Genomic DNA, 15,157 nt, shown 5'->3' on the forward strand with positions numbered 1-15,157 from the left:
TGAACAGTGCGGCACTCATTAATAGACCAAAGTCCTAAAGGCTTTGTCCTGTAGAGCTTTATTTGAGGGATCTACACAGGGACTATCCTCCTCACTTCCACAGCTTCTTGATGGACATGTTTTTCTCACTATCCTTTTGCATGACCTGCAGAGAGAGAGAACATTAAGTTACAAACTGGGTGAACACAGGCAAAAGAGCCAAAATCTATAATGATGCTATATTAACCCATGTTCTAGAGCACATGTGTCAAACACAAGGCCCGCGGGCCAAATCTGTCCCGCCAGGCCTTGCAATGTGGCCCGCACCGCGCTGTCATCACTGCACTCTGCTACGTTTCCATCACAATGACAGTTTATGACTGTTCAGTAAACCATTCGGCCCGCGATTTAGACTGGATTTTAGATTTTGGCCCCTTCTCTGATTGAGTTCGACACCCCTATTCTAGAGCCATCGTCAGCAAAGGCAGAAAAGATGGAGACCTGTACCTTGGCTACCGCCATCTCAAAGTCCTCCTGGGTGACGTGGACTCGCCGTTCCCGTAGGGCATACATGCCAGCTTCTGTGCACACACCCTGAGCAGGGAAAGGAAGTCAGGCTGTTGCTGTGCCCTTGAACCCAGAGCCTCCTGCCTCTGCCCTTTCCTTGGGCCCTCCGATTACCTTCACTTCGGCCCCTGATGCTCCTGGCATGAGCTCAGCAATTTTTCTCAGGTTGATCCCCCGTGTCAGGTTCATTTTTCGAGAATGAATCTTCAAAATGTCCAGGCGAGCCTAGAGATGAGGAAAAACCTGAGCCCCACTGTCTACCCCCCACCCCCACCCCAGCCAGAGCTATGCCCGGCACTGCCCAGCACAAACCTCCTCGTTAGGGGGTGGGAACTCAATTTTTCTGTCGATGCGCCCTGGGCGAAGCAGAGCTGAGTCCAGGATGTCAATTCTGTTAGTAGCCATGATAACCTGAGTGGAGAAGGGGGGTGGCATCAACTAGGCTCCTCCCAGGTTGCACCTCACCCATGGCCTTCCCCCAGCTCATCCCATCCTACCACCACCTCACCTTGATATTCTTGGTGGCCTCAAAGCCGTCCAGCTGGTTGAGCAGCTCCAGCATGGTGCGCTGCACCTCACTGTCCCCCCCAGAGCCCCCCTCCAGCCGCGAGGAGCCGATGGAGTCGATTTCATCCATGAAGATGATAGACGGAGCGTGTTCTCGTGCCATGACAAACAGCTCCCTCACCATCCTTGCCCCTGTGCCAAGGCCAAACTGGCATTAGGAGTTGAGTTCCCTACCCTTAACCCTACTCTCACCCCCCCCCCCAACACCCCCCACTTCCACTTGGTTTTCATGTCTCTAGCCACAGTTACCTTCCCCGATGAATTTCTGTACCAATTCGGAGCCAGAGACACGGATAAAGGTACAGTCTGTATGATGAGCCACAGCTCGGGCCAATAGCGTCTTCCCAGTGCCTGGGGGTCCATACAGCAGCACTCCCTAGAGGGAAACGGCAGGTCTCAGGGCAGAAGGCCAACCACATGTTTCATTCAATGAACACATACTATCTGCTTGCTCTGCTAGATCCCATACTAGAAGCTTAGAGATATAAAAGAATGAATGCCAAGGTCCCTTCTGGTGTTTATGCAAACCCCACAGTGCCCTGACAGTATCTCCCCCAGCCCTCTTCAGTGAGGACGGCCAGCTTATCCCTCCCCTCAGTCTGAGCAACAATGTCCTCCCACTGAAGCCCCGCTTCTCACCTTGGGCTGTGCAATGCCCAGTGCTTCAAAGAGTTCGGGATGCTTAACAGGCAGCTCAATGACTTCTTTGATCTCCTTGATCTGCTTGTCCAGTCCACCAATCATCTCATAAGTTGAATCTGGCACCTTCTCCACCATCATCAGTGACACCAGGGGGTCTACCTTGTTGGGCAGGATCTTGTGCAGAGTGTAGCTGTCATTTCTTAGAGCCACCCGGCAGTTGGGTGTCACCTGGAAGAGGGGTGAGACTTCAGGAAGCTGGGTGGAGAGAACGGACCCAAACTCCCACCTCCTCTGCTGCACTCACATCATTGATGTCGATGTTCTTGTCCACATCCACAACAAACTTGCCCTCAGGATGCACCTAAAGGAACAGGGCTCATGACTTTTCCTGACAGTCACCAAACCACCAACCAACCCCAGGGAGACCCCCTAAGTCCCAGAATAAAAAAATAAGGGACAGAATGCTGTCCTGGGGAGGCTGCACACACAGGCACAGGAATTCAGTAGATGGTCCCCGGGGTGATGCTGCCTTTACCTTAACCAACACTTTCTTCTTATCCATGGCCCGGACCACTTCCCCCACATAGGAGCCCTGCTCCTGCAACAGCTGCAGCTCCTCCCGCAGCAGGCGCACTGGATGGAAACAGACACAGTGGTCACCCAGCTTCTGTGTTCCCTCCCCGATAACTCAATTCCATACCCAGGAACCAAGCACATTTGGAAGGGAAAGCTACAAAAAGAAAGTGAAAATTCTGTTTAAGGTGATTGCTGTGGGGCTTGGAAGGAGATGTGCATTTGAGTAACTATTAGGTCTAGTAATAATTAATGTCGTTTTTAACATTCGTTTAAAATCTTGCTTGGCGTTGACTTGTATTGACATAACCTTCAAACACGTGGTATCTACAGAACGTGTGAAGTGCAATTAACAAGTTTTGCTTGAAAAAGTTTGTGTTTGGTTTGGTTTTTGTTGCAAAACTAGGGCTAAGAAGATGGCAGATGAAGAGCATATTCGGCACTGCATGCTTTACGAGTTCCAATTAGGAAGAAAAGCAAGTGAGGCTGCAAAAAACATCTGTAGTGCTCTTGGTCAAGATGCAGTTAGCGCCAGAAAATGCCAGCGTTGGTTTAAGAAATTTAGCGAGGGAAATTTTTCGTTAGATGACAAGAGTGGTCGAGGCCGTGTGTCCAATTTTGATCAAGAAACTCTTCAAGCTCTTTTGGTGCAAAATCTTCAAACTACCCAACAAGAGCTTGTGACAACTTTAAATTGTTCACAAAAAACAATTTCCAATCAATTGCGTGCACTTGGCAAAGTCCAAAAGTTTGGAAAATGGGTTCCTCATGAGTTGACCGACAACAACCGTAATCAAAGAGTCACAATTTGCAGTTCGCTCCTCTCTTGTCAAAACCGTTTGCCGTTTTTAGAGCAAATTGTTACCGGAGATGAACAATGGGTGCTGTATGTTAATTTGAAAAGGCGGCCTCAATGGTTGGACAAAAATGAGGCTCCGCAGCCCACGCCAAAACCTGACTTGCATGCGAAAAAAGTGATGTTGTGTGTTTGGTGGAATTTTAAAGGAATTCTTCATTATGAACTTTTACCATCTAACCAGACCATTACAAGTGCAGTGTATAGTGCTCAATTGGAAAGGTTAGCCCAAGCTTTAGGAGAAAAAGAACCCGCGCTGATTAATCGGAAGGGCGTAATTCTTCACCACGATAACGCACGACCGCATACTGCAAGAATCACTGCTGAAAAACTGCGCCAGTTGGAATGGGAAGTTCTCCCTCAACCTGCATATTCTCCTGATATTGCCCCTTTCGATTACCATTTGTTTCGTTCTTTGCAAAACTTTCTTCTTGGAAAAAAATTTAATAATGAAGAATGCCTCAAAAATGCATTGACCGAATATTTTGCATCAAAATCACAAGAATTTTACAACAGAGGGATTAAAATGCTTCCTGAGCGTTGGGCACAAGTAGTAGAAAACAACGGCAACTATATTGTTGATTAAATTTTGTTGTATTGTTTAAATAAATTCGACTTAAAAAAAAAGTATTAGAAAACGACATTAATTATTACTAGACCTAATATATACCAATGCGAGGCATCACCATGGACAGAAGCACCAACGTGAAGACAATTCAAAGAGATGTGAACAGTCAGAAGTCAGACCAACTGCCCGTAGCCAACCACTCCCCTCACCTTTTGCATTAAGCTCATTTCTCTGTGCCTGCAGCCTCCGAAGATTTTGGCTCTTATCATTCACAATCAGCTGCGGAGAGGACAAGAAGTTTCAAAAGGCAGAACAAAGTAGGAGGTTCAGATCTTGGTCAAGACCCTCAGCCTGGTCTGAACTGAGTGAGGGCAGAGCACAGGCACCTGCAGGTTTCAGATTCTTCTCTCTGATCCTAATGGCCTTGGCCTGTCGTCCAACAGCCCCTCTGATCAAAAACGGCGACTTGTCTAACACTGGCCCAGGAACAACAAACCCTAATGGGGCAACATTACAATGGGCTCATGTAGACAATTTCTCATAGGACGGCATATCAACAACATGTTCCAGTGGAAAGATCTCTGGGTCAGAAGCCTAAGTTCTAGCCCTCTTGCTGCCAACTAACTGCTAAGTACAGCCACTTAAAACATCAAGTTCTGTTACCAACTGCAAGTGGGCATGGCATCACTACACCATGCCTCTTTTCAGGGCTGAAATCACATTTGCAGATATCGTATATGGTTTATCCTTACCCATATACAATACCTGCAAATGTATCTGGAGTTTAGAAACTTTCCCTATGGCTTTCCTTCATCCAATTCATATTCATTATTTTCCTATGGTCCCGGCTCCCTCTTTAGGCGAGAGCACTGTGTTGCCAATTCCTTTTCATTCAGTCCCCTAGTATCAGCATTGTCCAGATTCAATTCTGTCTTCCCTTGCACTTCCTCTACTCCAACCCCCAACTGATAAACCTCAGGTCCTGAGCCTGTGTCCTCCCTTTGATGTGAAATCCTCTCCATCTGGCTTCCACCCAAAGAAATGGCCTTTTCTGTTTGACTCTGGAAGATGTGTAACGAACTGTTTTCCTACTGGCCCCAGTGGAATTTTATGGACTGTTGAAATCTCCATCAACCATTCATCCCCCTGCTAGCTTAGCTCCCTTTGTCCCTCCGGAGTCCGTCCTCACCTGGAGTTCTTCGATCTTGGACAGATAATATTGGCGGAGTCCACTGCCTGCCTTCCCCTCTTCCAGCTCCATCTGAAGACACAGGGTCATTAGTAAACAACAGGCTAAATAGCCAAGCCACTTCCAGCTTGGATGGAGGCCTCAGATCTGGGTTCTAATCTCTTCCTGCATTTCTTCAGAACCCTCCTTTATACCCCATGACTAAACTAAAAGCAGAACGCGAATGCCGCCTCCCTCATAGGAACCGGAAGGACCAAGAGGCGACAGACACGCACGGAGCGTTTTGTCCGAGCCCGGTGCTCTACGGACCCGGTTGTTCCTGCCACAGGCGGAGCCGGGAGGAAGGACGCGTTTCCTGTCTCCGGCGACTCGAAGACGCGCCCGTCCCGCTCTCATCGCTCCTCTCTCACTCCGCCTCCGCCGTGTCTGCTCTCCCGGCCAACCCTGACGCCCAGGGGCCTCGCTGACACAGCAGATCCGGCCCCAGGCAGGGCCCGATCTGGACTGGACCACCCGTTCCCGACCCACCGACCTCTGGCCCCAGCCGGCGGCCCGCCTCGGATCGCTCCTGCTCCGCATCCAGGCCCGGCCCCCGCCCAGCCGCGCCGCCGCCGCCACTTACCTGCTCAGGCCCCTCAACCGCCATCTTCCCTCTGCAGTGGAGACCGCCGGCATCCCAGCCGCCTCCGCGCGCAGGCGCAGAAGCAGGGACTCGGAGGCCGGAAACGGGGGCAGAGAGTGCATCCGGGTCAAGGGTCAGGGTGGCGCGGGAATGACAACAAATTACAGGGACCCTGACGGATCGGAGGTCGGCGGCGCTACACGAGGTCGGGAGTTTTGGAAGGGCACGGAACTCCTAAATGTTTCTAAAAACTCGGTTTTAGTTCACGTAGTCTACGCTCTTGGTTCCAACCTACAGTTTCTATAGAACCTGGCGACAGAGTGAAATACTTTTTGTGGCCACGCTCCAAATGACAGAAGCCGGGGACGCGTGCTACGCAAGCGGAAGCGGAAGTACGTTGCTGCCTCCATGTGCTACTCCCGGAGTTGTGGAAACGGCGGAGGTTGCGAGTGATGTGGAGTGAGGCGCGGAGTGTGATTGCTACGGGGAGCGGAATCTAGTGCTCCGGGAAGGGGCGTCCCAGTTTCTGCTTTCTCCCTAGATTGAGCGGCACTCCCCCGTCCCACCATGGGCAAGAAGGGCAAAGTCGGGAAGAGCCGGCGAGACAAGTTCTATCACTTGGCAAAGGAGACTGGTGAGTCCCTTGTGCGCCCTCCGCGAGCGAGACAGCGACTTGTCAGGTTCGCCCCCCAACCCCCTTCCGAACATTTTTTCTCGCAAAAGAGATAGTGGGTTCTGGGGCCACAGAAATCCCGCCGGGAAAGCACCTCGTGGACTTTATTGTTTTGTTGACATCCCCAGGTTATCGTTCCCGCTCTGCATTCAAGCTGATTCAGCTGAATCGCCGCTTTCAGTTCCTGCAGAAAGCCCGAGCCTTGCTGGACCTGTGTGCTGCGCCAGGGGGATGGTGAGTAACCCCAGCACCTGGCGCTCCCGGCGGCTGGTTTCTGGGTTCCGTCCGGCCTGGGATGACTGACAGTCGCATTGGGGGAAGGGAGGGCCGCCACAGTAATACCAGCCTCAATTTCGCCACTCCCCAGAACACACACGACAGAGGTTTGGAACGTGTACATAGGACTTGCTAAGGCCACTGCACTTGGCAGAGCTCCTCCTAGCACGGAAGAGGGTTTATATTGTCAAGGGTTGGGAAGGAATAGTCTTGGGTATTTTAATTTTTTATTCTTCTTTCCTAGGCTGCAGGTGGCTGCCAAGTTTATGCCTGTATCAAGTCTTATTGTGGGTGAGTGACAGGTGGTTCACACGGGTGTTTTAGGGGTGGGAGTACGAGATAATGTGTTCTGCATTTCCTTTCTTCCTGCGTGAGGCAGCCTTTTGGAATACTCTGACCTGGTTTCTTCCAGGGGTGGATTTGGTACCCATCAAGCCTCTTCCCAATGTGGTGACACTCCAAGAGGACATCACAACAGAGCGCTGTCGGCAGGTGATGAGAATCTCTCTCTTCCCATCCCCTTTATATGCAAACATCCACTTTTGTTCTCTTCTCACCCACATTTTCGGAAGTTTACTGTGCCTTGAGCAGTGTTTTCATGATGTCTGTAAGCCTGGAATCTGCCTCATCCATCCAGCCTTTATTTGGTCAGGAATGAGGTGTTTGAAATTGGAAGAAGAGCAGAGATTTCAGTGAAATCCTTTCCAGGAAGGCTCACTAGTAGATTATAAGCTCTGTGAAGATGGACAAGGAGTGTTTATTTCTTTCTTTCTTTATTTTATTTCAGAGAGAAAGGGAGAGGGAGAGATAGAAACATCAATGGTGAGGTAGAATAAATGATCGGCTGCCTCCCACACAGGGGATTGAGCCCGCAATCTGGGCATGTGCCCTGATGGGGAATTGAACCGTGATATCATGGTTCATAGGTTGAGCTTAACCACTGAGCCACGCCACCCTGGCAGATGTGTTATATCCCCTGGGCCAGGCACAGTATTTGGCCTTTAATAGACACTCAGCAAATGATTGTGTGAACACGTGACTGAACCAGGGATTCCTCCATCTGTAGCCAGTCCTGTGTTTCTGCTCTGTAACCCTTCCCTCCTTTGCAGGCCTTGAGGAAGGAGCTGAAGACCTGGAAAGTTGACGTTGTGCTCAATGACGGGGCCCCCAATGTTGGGGCCAGCTGGGTCCATGATGCTTACTCACAAGGTGCCAGGGGCGTGTGGATGGTGGAGGTGGGCATGGCCTGTCGGGCTGTATTGGTCCTCGGCTAACCCTCTCTCTCCCACAGCCAATTTGACACTGATGGCTCTCCGTTTGGCTTGTGATTTTCTGGCCCGGGGTGGCTGCTTCATCACAAAGGTTTTCCGTTCCCGTGACTATCAGCCCCTGCTCTGGATCTTCCAGCAGCTGTTCCGCCATGTCCAGGCCACCAAGCCCCAGGCCTCGCGCCATGAATCTGCAGAGATCTTTGTAGTCTGCCAGGGTAGGTGGGCATCCCTTCCTTCTTTGTCTTGACTGGTTTCTTAACTACCAAAGCACACTTTTTTTTTTTTTAATTTACACTTTCTTATATATCCTACCATCTCAGGATACCTGGCTCCTGACAAGGTTGACAGTAAATTCTTTGACCCAAAATTTGCCTTCAAGGAGGTTGAAGTTCAGGCCAAGACAGTTACTGAATTAGTGACTAAGAAGAAACCAAAGGTGTGTTGAGTAATGTGGTCACTCTCAGGTCCTGGATCTCTGGGGAGTAAGGGCCTGGTGGGTCCACTAGACATCACATAAGGGACCACTCAACCTTATTTCCCTCCCTAAGGCTGAAGGCTATGCTGAGGGTGACCTCACTCTCTATCATCGTACCTCAGTCACTGACTTCCTCCGAGCTGCCAATCCTGTTGACTTCCTCTCCAAAGCCAGTGAAGTGAGTCCCAGGTTTGGGGGAATGGGAAGGGAACCCCGGAAACATGGCCTGAATGTTTCCCAAATCCTCTCCCTTCTTCCAAACAGATTGCACTAGATGATGAAGAGTTGGCACAGCATCCAGCTACCACTGAGGACATACGGGTGTGCTGTCAGGATATTAAAGTGCTGGGGCGCAAGGAGCTTAGGTATGAAGTGAGGGTGATGTAAGTGCCAGAGGCAGGGAAAGGCCTTTGAAAGCCACGATGTTGATCTCGGAGCATAATGCTGTTTTGCTAGAGGTTCTGGCTGGGGACCTGAGCCCTAGGATTTGTGACTCAAATAGGAAATTTGGGATGTAGGTCTATGACAGAGGAGGAAGCAAGGACAAAGGGAGGTGGTAAGGTCTGTAATGGTATTTCTGGGACAGATCCCTACTGAACTGGAGAACAAAGCTCCGGCGATATGTGGCCAAGAAGCTGAAAGAGCAAGCAAAGGCGTTGGACATCAGGTGAGGAGGAAGCTAAAGCACAGATGTTGACTGGGTGTTGGGGGGGGGGGGGGGCTGTGTCTAGAAAATAATCAAACTCCTTGGTCTGTTCTGTCAGCCTCAGCTCAGGAGAGGAGGAGGAAGGTGATGAAGAGGACTCAACAGCTGGGACTCCGAGGCAGCTCTCTAAGGAGGAGGAAGAGGAGGAACAGTTGAATCGGACCCTGGCAGAGATGAAGGCCCAGGAGGTAGCAGAATTAAAGAGGTAAGGAGAGCACGAAGTTTGGGGAAGTGTCCCCCTATCCCCCCACAGAGTTTCTGTGTGTGTGGGATGGAGGAAGACAGAGAGGAAATGGTTGAGCAATTTTCAGGGCCGGGCTGGTATAATTCCTCAAACTGTCCCCTCAGGAAGAAAAAGAAGCTGCTTCGAGAGCAGAGGAAGCAGCGGGAGCGTGTGGAGCTGAAGATGGATCTTCCCGGGGTTTCCATTGCAGACGAGGGGGAGACTGGCATGTTCTCCCTGCGCACCATCCGGGGTCACCAGGTGAGGCGGGGCTGGAACAGTGTGAGGACCAGAGGATCTGTTTGTGTTTGGAAGGGGGTCGGGGATTAAACATTTTCTTAGTGTGCTGCATGATCACTGCTCATGGCTGCTGTGTCCACCCATAAATGTGACTCGGTGAAGGGTGACTGGGAAAAAAACACGAGCCTTGCGTCTCAAAGGCCAGGAAGAAACATAAACCTAACACGAAATTAGGAAGATGTGTGAATACTATAAGAACATTGCACATGTGTATGTATCATATAATACGTAAAAATAGGAGAACCAAGGGGCACTCTTTGCAAGAAGCCATTTCTGTAGACGCAGCCAGGTAACTGGGTGACAGGCTGGTGATGGAGGCCTTCTCTCGGGAGCAGCGCTCCTCAATTCACTGAGACCAAGGTGGCCTCTGCGCACGCTGGATGGGGAGTACAGGGAATGTGACTTGTAAATAAGAGCAGTGTCAGGCAATTCGTGGCTTTTGTGTGGGAATGGGAACCAGGTCTTGGTTGTACAGGACGGTGTAGTGGTTCTGGAGCAGACCACCACTATCCATGTTTTGCCTCAGTTCCCTCATCTGTAAAAGAGAATAATATAATCTATCTATTATACTAGGGCTGGAGGGATGAGTAAAACATGTTACGTGGGCTCCTTTATTCAGTGGAAACAAAATTCGTAGATTATATTCTCAGAAGGTGCTGTGGTATCTTTTTTTTGAGGAAATATTTTTAAAGAAAAATTAATGTGTTAGAATATTTTAAAATTTGATGCTATATAGGGTACGGGTATTTTTCCATAAACCTATTTCTGCTACCATTGAAGATGAGACTGCTGAGTGGAACAGGTGAGTGATGTGGTCTAGAATGGGATGGTCTGGCAGCACCATCACTTTCCTGTCTGTAAAAGGAGATAATGTGTTTGCTGAAGCTAAGATAATGGACACAGAAGAAAGTAGTATGTTCAAGTACCCTCGATCTCTGTTTCTCTGTCAAATTTTAGTTGTTAGAGGAGGTAACACAAGGGGATATGAGTGCTGCAGACATGTTTCTGTCCGATCTGCCAAGAGATGACATCTATGTGTCAGATGGTGAGGAGGAGGAGGATGATGATGCATCTCTGGATAGTGACCTGGATCCAGAAGAGCTGGCAGGAGTCAGAGATCCTCGGAGTCTAAAGGACCAAAAGTGGTAAGGGGGGCTGGTCTGCAGGTTATGCCAAAGGCACTGGGGGGGGGGGTAGGGAGGGTTCTCCAGGGCACTGGCCCGCTAACCCACTTCCCTTGGGGCTACAGTGTACGGTTTGCTAAAGCAGAAGACGATAAAGGGGAGGAGGATGACGAAGAGAACCCATTGCTGGTGCCTTTGGAGGAAAAGGGGGTCCTGCAGGAAGAACAAGCCAGCCTGTGGTTCTCGAAGGTAAGAGGGAGCCAGGGGGTCGAGACTCAGGGAATTGGCATTCCCCGCTGAAGGATACCTAAAGGACTTCCCCTGTCATAGGATGGCTTCAGTGGGATTGAGGATGATGCTGATGAGGCTCTGGAGATCAGCCAGGCCCAGCTGTTGTATGAGAGCCGCCGGAAGGGGCAGCCGCAGCAGCAACCACCACCACCACCACCACCACCACCTTCTAGTTTGAAGACAGAGAGAAAACCTTCCCAGTGCCCAGATGAGGCCCTTAAGGCGACAGAGGCTCCACCAGGGACAGAGGCTGCCGCTGGCCCCGGGGGTGGGGAGAAGGATGACAGCTCCGACAGTGACAGCAGCAGCAGCGAGGATGAAGAGAGGTGAGTGATTGCAGCTGATGGGGGAAGGGATATGAGGAAGAGTGTTAACCATTTCTCTAAGTTGGGTGTTTTCAACCTTGCCTGCAGATCGAGAGCTTTAAAAACACTTATTCCGATTTAACTGGTATGGCCATGCCATGGTAGGATCTCACTGCAGCCTTAAATAGGAACTGGGTTGAAGTGGGTCTGAGTGATGGTGGACACATGGTGGTTCTCTCCTGCAGCTGGGAACCACGCCGCGGGAAGAAGCGAAGCCGTGGGCCTAAGTCAGAGGAAGATGGGTTTGAGGTGGTGCCTATCGAGGACCCAGGTGAGGGAGTGGGTCTGCCCCCAGCGGGCTGGGAGGAGACCGTGGATGTTTGGGAACTGAGCTTGGACTTTTCTCTTCCCCTTCTAGTGAAACATCGGATACTGGACCCTGAAGGCCTTGCTTTAGGTGCTATTATCGCATCTTCCAAAAAGGCCAAGAGAGACCTCATAGATAATTCCTTCAGCCGGTAAGGGGAGGAAAATCACGAGGAGCCGTCCAGTTTGTGTGTGTGTGTGTGTGTGTGTGTGTGTGTGTGTGTGGCAGGAGAGGGCAAGTGGTTTCCTCTCCACAAAGCACGGAGTGGTCGAAAGGGCTGTCCTCCACCTAGGTATGCATTTAATGAGGACGAAGGGGAGCTCCCAGAGTGGTTTGTGCAGGAGGAGAAGCAGCACAGGGTACGGCAATTGCCTATTGACAAGAAGGACGTGGAGCATTATCGGAAACGGTGGCGAGAAATCAACGCACGTCCCATCAAAAAAGTGGCTGAAGCTAAAGCCAGAAAGAAACGCAGGGTAAGTATTGGGGCTGCCCAAGATGAGGGGGGAGTTGGGACAGGGATGGGGCAGAGATTAACCTGACAGAGCCTCACAGATGCTGAAGAAGCTGGAACAAACCAAGAAGAAAGCAGAAGCTGTGGTGAACACGGTGGACATCTCAGAACGAGAGAAAGTGGCGCAGCTTCGAAGGTGATTGGGGGAGGTCACCCACAGATACTTGGGGGTTAAAAAGGATCAGAAAGCCAACTGTTTTCTTTCATTTATAGTCTCTACAAGAAGGCTGGGCTTGGCAAGGAGAAACGCCAGGTCACCTATGTCGTAGCCAAAAAAGGTGTGGGCCGCAAAGTGCGCCGGCCAGCTGGAGTCAGAGGTCATTTCAAAGTGGTGGACTCAAGGATGAAGAAGGACCAAAGAGCACAGCAACGGAAGGAGCAGCAGAAGAAAAACAGGCGGAAGTAAGCAGAGCCACCAGGGCCTCTGAGAAAGCAGTGTATGGAGGAGCGGTTCTGCAGTTCACGCCAGCCTCCCCGTTACCAGCTGCACCTGTTTGCATCACAGTCATCTGAAAAGACAGTGAGGTGTGGGGTACCTACAACTCACGGTGGTCTGAGTGATGAGGACATCTGCCTCTTGTTAAAGCACAGCTGAAGGACCCTGTGGGACTTCACACCCTTCCATGAAGAAGACAGGGCACTTTTTTAAATTATAAGGGGAACTTGAGTATTGAGGTGGCATTCACTCTAGCCTGTCTTCTGGGCCTCTCAGCTCTCCCCGGCCCCTTCTATTGCCATTTAAATAAAACCATGATTATAGATGTCTTTTTGTCCAGTTCCCATTAAGTGCTAACTTTGGTGCTGCATTGTTCTAAATCCGATTGTTCTGACTCCTGAGGTAGAAATGACAGACAATCCACAGGTCCCAGTAGTAAAACATTTACTAGAGCAAGCAGAAAAGAATGCACATCTTAAAGAAACCTTCACAAAGTCACAAAATTTGAAGTATGTATATTTCCTTTATAAACAACATAAAACAAAAAGTCATCAAAATCATTTCAGCAAAAGATTTTTCTACCATTGTGGTAAGTTAAAAAAAAAACAAACCCAACACAATGAAATAGGGGGAAGACAGTTAAAAGCTGTTGGGGTTTTAAATTTAGCAACACTTCAGACCTGGAGCAATCCTGTTTTTAGGATTATTTTCTCACCTCGTAATAGTAGTGGCTCTGGGCTTCCACTGCAGGGCTGGAAACAAACCTGAGCATCAATTCCACTTGGAATCAGACACCTCCCTTCCCTGCAAATGTATTGGAAGCCCCAAAGTGCTTCCCAAACATCCCTAACAGGGCCCGCCTGGGCACATGGCTAAGAAAAAGGTTTTAACTTATAGATGTTTATAAGCTGACAGTAAAAAATACACGCTACATATGATATAAACCTAGTTTTATATCCTGTAAGGCCCTCACAACAAACCCAGAGCCAAAAGACGCTTCCCAGCTCTCACTGCTTATGATCAAAGCAGCCCCCCAAAATCCAAAAAACGATCCAGATGGAGTCATGTCTCCAAGTGCCAGCTACCCACTAAGGGTAGGGGGTCCTTACACCTTGGGCCCCACCCCAACCCAGCCCTGAGACACGTAATTACCAAAAATCTTTCTAAAAATAACAAAGGATTTCACACTTTAGCACATACCATCTAACTGTCCCATCGACTTTTCTTGCGCTTGGGTGGCTCGGGGACAGCAAAACCATCAGCTGTCTTATCTGTCTTGCTGTCCATCTTATCCATCTTACTGCTATCCACCACCTTGGGGTCCATCTTGCTCTCACGATTACAACCTTCTTTCCTGCTTTCACCATTCCGGCCATCATTTGCACTTCGACCTTCATTTGCCCCTCGACCATCGTTTGCACCTCGACCTTCATTTCCACCTCGACCTTCATTTCCACCTCGACCATCATTTCCACCTCGGCTCTCTCCATGTCGGCCTCCACCTCCTCCATGTCTGTTCTCCCCATGACGATGGCTATCAGTATGACGGCTGCTGCTTTCTGGATAGCGGTATCCATCTCCATGGCGACCACCATCTCCATGACGTGGGCTATCACCGTGCCGATTGCCACTCTCTCCATGGCTGTGACGGCTACCACCCCGGTTCTCAGTATATCTCTCTCTCTTCCCATTGCTACCCCCAATCCCTTCTCGGCTGTTATTCCCTGAAGCTGTGTTGTTGACTCCCTGGGCTCCGGGAGTGGGGTAGGTCACTGGGGCACTGCTGAGGTTCCCAGGATTGCCAAAGCCTGGGACGCTCTTGGTGGCACTAGCAGGGGGGCTGTCAGGACTGTTAAGACCCTGCTGGGCTGAATTAGATGGTACAGAATTCAAGCTCCCTGCACTTGTCCATCCACTTGCCCCAGCAGCAGAACTTCCAGCTTTCTGGTTGCTTAAGCTGGCAGCAACAAAGTGACTCTTGTACTGTGACTGAGAGAGAAAGAGAACGAAAATAGTTATGATGGTAAGTTCAAGAAACTAATATATAATAAGCGTGGCAATGATATATAGGAACTAGGGTGTTCACACAAGAGTATCCATTCTATCTTGGCCCTGTGACTTTAGCATCCTGATGGCCTCACAATCCTGTGGCTTCTGTGCGTATTAGTCTGGAGATGGATAAAATATGTAAATTAAGGCCAGCTAACCGGAGCTTGTGTACAAAATGGGAAGCAGTGAGAGGTCCTAAATCCAGTATTGAGCACACAAACGGAGCTACACTAGCCCCCCATCATTGCCCAAGAATGACTGCTCTTTTACCTAAATGCTGATCTCCTACCTGGAAAGCCGCTTTCATTGCCGTCAGCCGATCTCCCATGGCTCCTGTGGAGGGCTTGTAGGCCTCATAGTTGCTCATTACATTGTTGTTATTTCCTCGATCCTAAAAAATAAGCACACCTTAAGAATGGACTCAAGTAGGAAAGCCCCTGCTATAGACTAGGCCTCAACATATTGAAAACGAGTGGGAAAGGGAACAGAATTTTTTTTAGGAAGTTATGCTTTGTGAGAAAAGGTGTGGTAATGAATAATTTAAAAACTTAATGCCTGCCGAAACCGGTTTAGCTCAGTGGATA

General features: G+C 49.7%; 3 protein-coding genes across 11 annotated transcripts in view; 1 reads left to right on the top strand and 2 right to left on the bottom strand.

Annotated features, from left to right (window-relative positions):
- Positions 1-39: 39 nt before the first annotated feature.
- On the bottom strand, positions 40-5,703 carry PSMC5 (proteasome 26S subunit, ATPase 5). 3 transcript variants are annotated; one of them, XM_036451621.2, is made up of 12 exons: positions 5,564-5,703; positions 4,942-5,013; positions 3,962-4,031; positions 2,291-2,388; positions 2,060-2,116; positions 1,753-1,983; positions 1,363-1,489; positions 1,055-1,245; positions 859-957; positions 661-771; positions 487-573; positions 40-145 (listed from the first exon to the last, which is right to left on the bottom strand). In XM_036451621.2, exons 1-12 carry the CDS (start codon positions 5,585-5,587, stop codon positions 92-94), a joined length of 1,221 nt encoding a protein of 406 aa, XP_036307514.1. In that variant the 5' UTR covers positions 5,588-5,703; the 3' UTR covers positions 40-91. The 3 variants fall into 3 exon arrangements, with proteins under 3 accessions (XP_036307514.1, XP_036307517.1, XP_045442279.1); XM_036451624.2 differs by lacking the exon at positions 5,564-5,703 and adding an exon at positions 5,265-5,379; XM_045586323.1 differs by lacking the exon at positions 5,564-5,703 and adding an exon at positions 5,251-5,269.
- An 80-nt stretch (positions 5,704-5,783) lies between these two features.
- On the top strand, positions 5,784-12,853 carry FTSJ3 (FtsJ RNA 2'-O-methyltransferase 3). Its single transcript, XM_036451604.2, has 21 exons — positions 5,784-5,955; positions 6,105-6,197; positions 6,365-6,470; positions 6,757-6,803; positions 6,925-7,004; positions 7,622-7,721; positions 7,804-7,998; positions 8,104-8,219; positions 8,332-8,436; positions 8,523-8,623; positions 8,845-8,925; positions 9,023-9,169; positions 9,313-9,448; positions 10,445-10,632; positions 10,737-10,860; positions 10,942-11,228; positions 11,453-11,538; positions 11,626-11,725; positions 11,867-12,050; positions 12,130-12,224; positions 12,302-12,853. The coding sequence occupies exons 2-21, from the start codon at positions 6,131-6,133 to the stop codon at positions 12,492-12,494; spliced, it is 2,538 nt and encodes an 845-aa protein (XP_036307497.1). The 5' UTR covers positions 5,784-5,955; positions 6,105-6,130; the 3' UTR covers positions 12,495-12,853.
- Positions 12,854-13,027: 174 nt separating this feature from the next.
- The window catches only part of DDX42 (DEAD-box helicase 42), a 31,533-nt gene continuing 29,403 nt past the window's right edge, over positions 13,028-15,157 (bottom strand). For 5 of the 7 annotated variants that reach the window (XM_045586318.1, XM_045586320.1, XM_045586317.1 and 2 more), the window contains 2 exons: positions 14,863-14,964; positions 13,028-14,513 (listed from right to left, as the gene is read on the bottom strand). In XM_045586318.1, the coding sequence (XP_045442274.1) occupies positions 13,728-14,513; positions 14,863-14,964 (888 nt within the window). In that variant the 3' untranslated portion in view covers positions 13,028-13,727. The remainder of the gene's footprint in view (positions 14,514-14,862; positions 14,965-15,157) is intronic. The other 2 variants (XM_036451595.2, XM_036451596.2) reach the window with 2 other exon arrangements.

This window comes from Pipistrellus kuhlii, unplaced genomic scaffold, assembly GCF_014108245.1.
Source record: "Pipistrellus kuhlii isolate mPipKuh1 unplaced genomic scaffold, mPipKuh1.p scaffold_m20_p_22, whole genome shotgun sequence".
NCBI lineage: Eukaryota > Metazoa > Chordata > Mammalia > Chiroptera > Vespertilionidae > Pipistrellus > Pipistrellus kuhlii.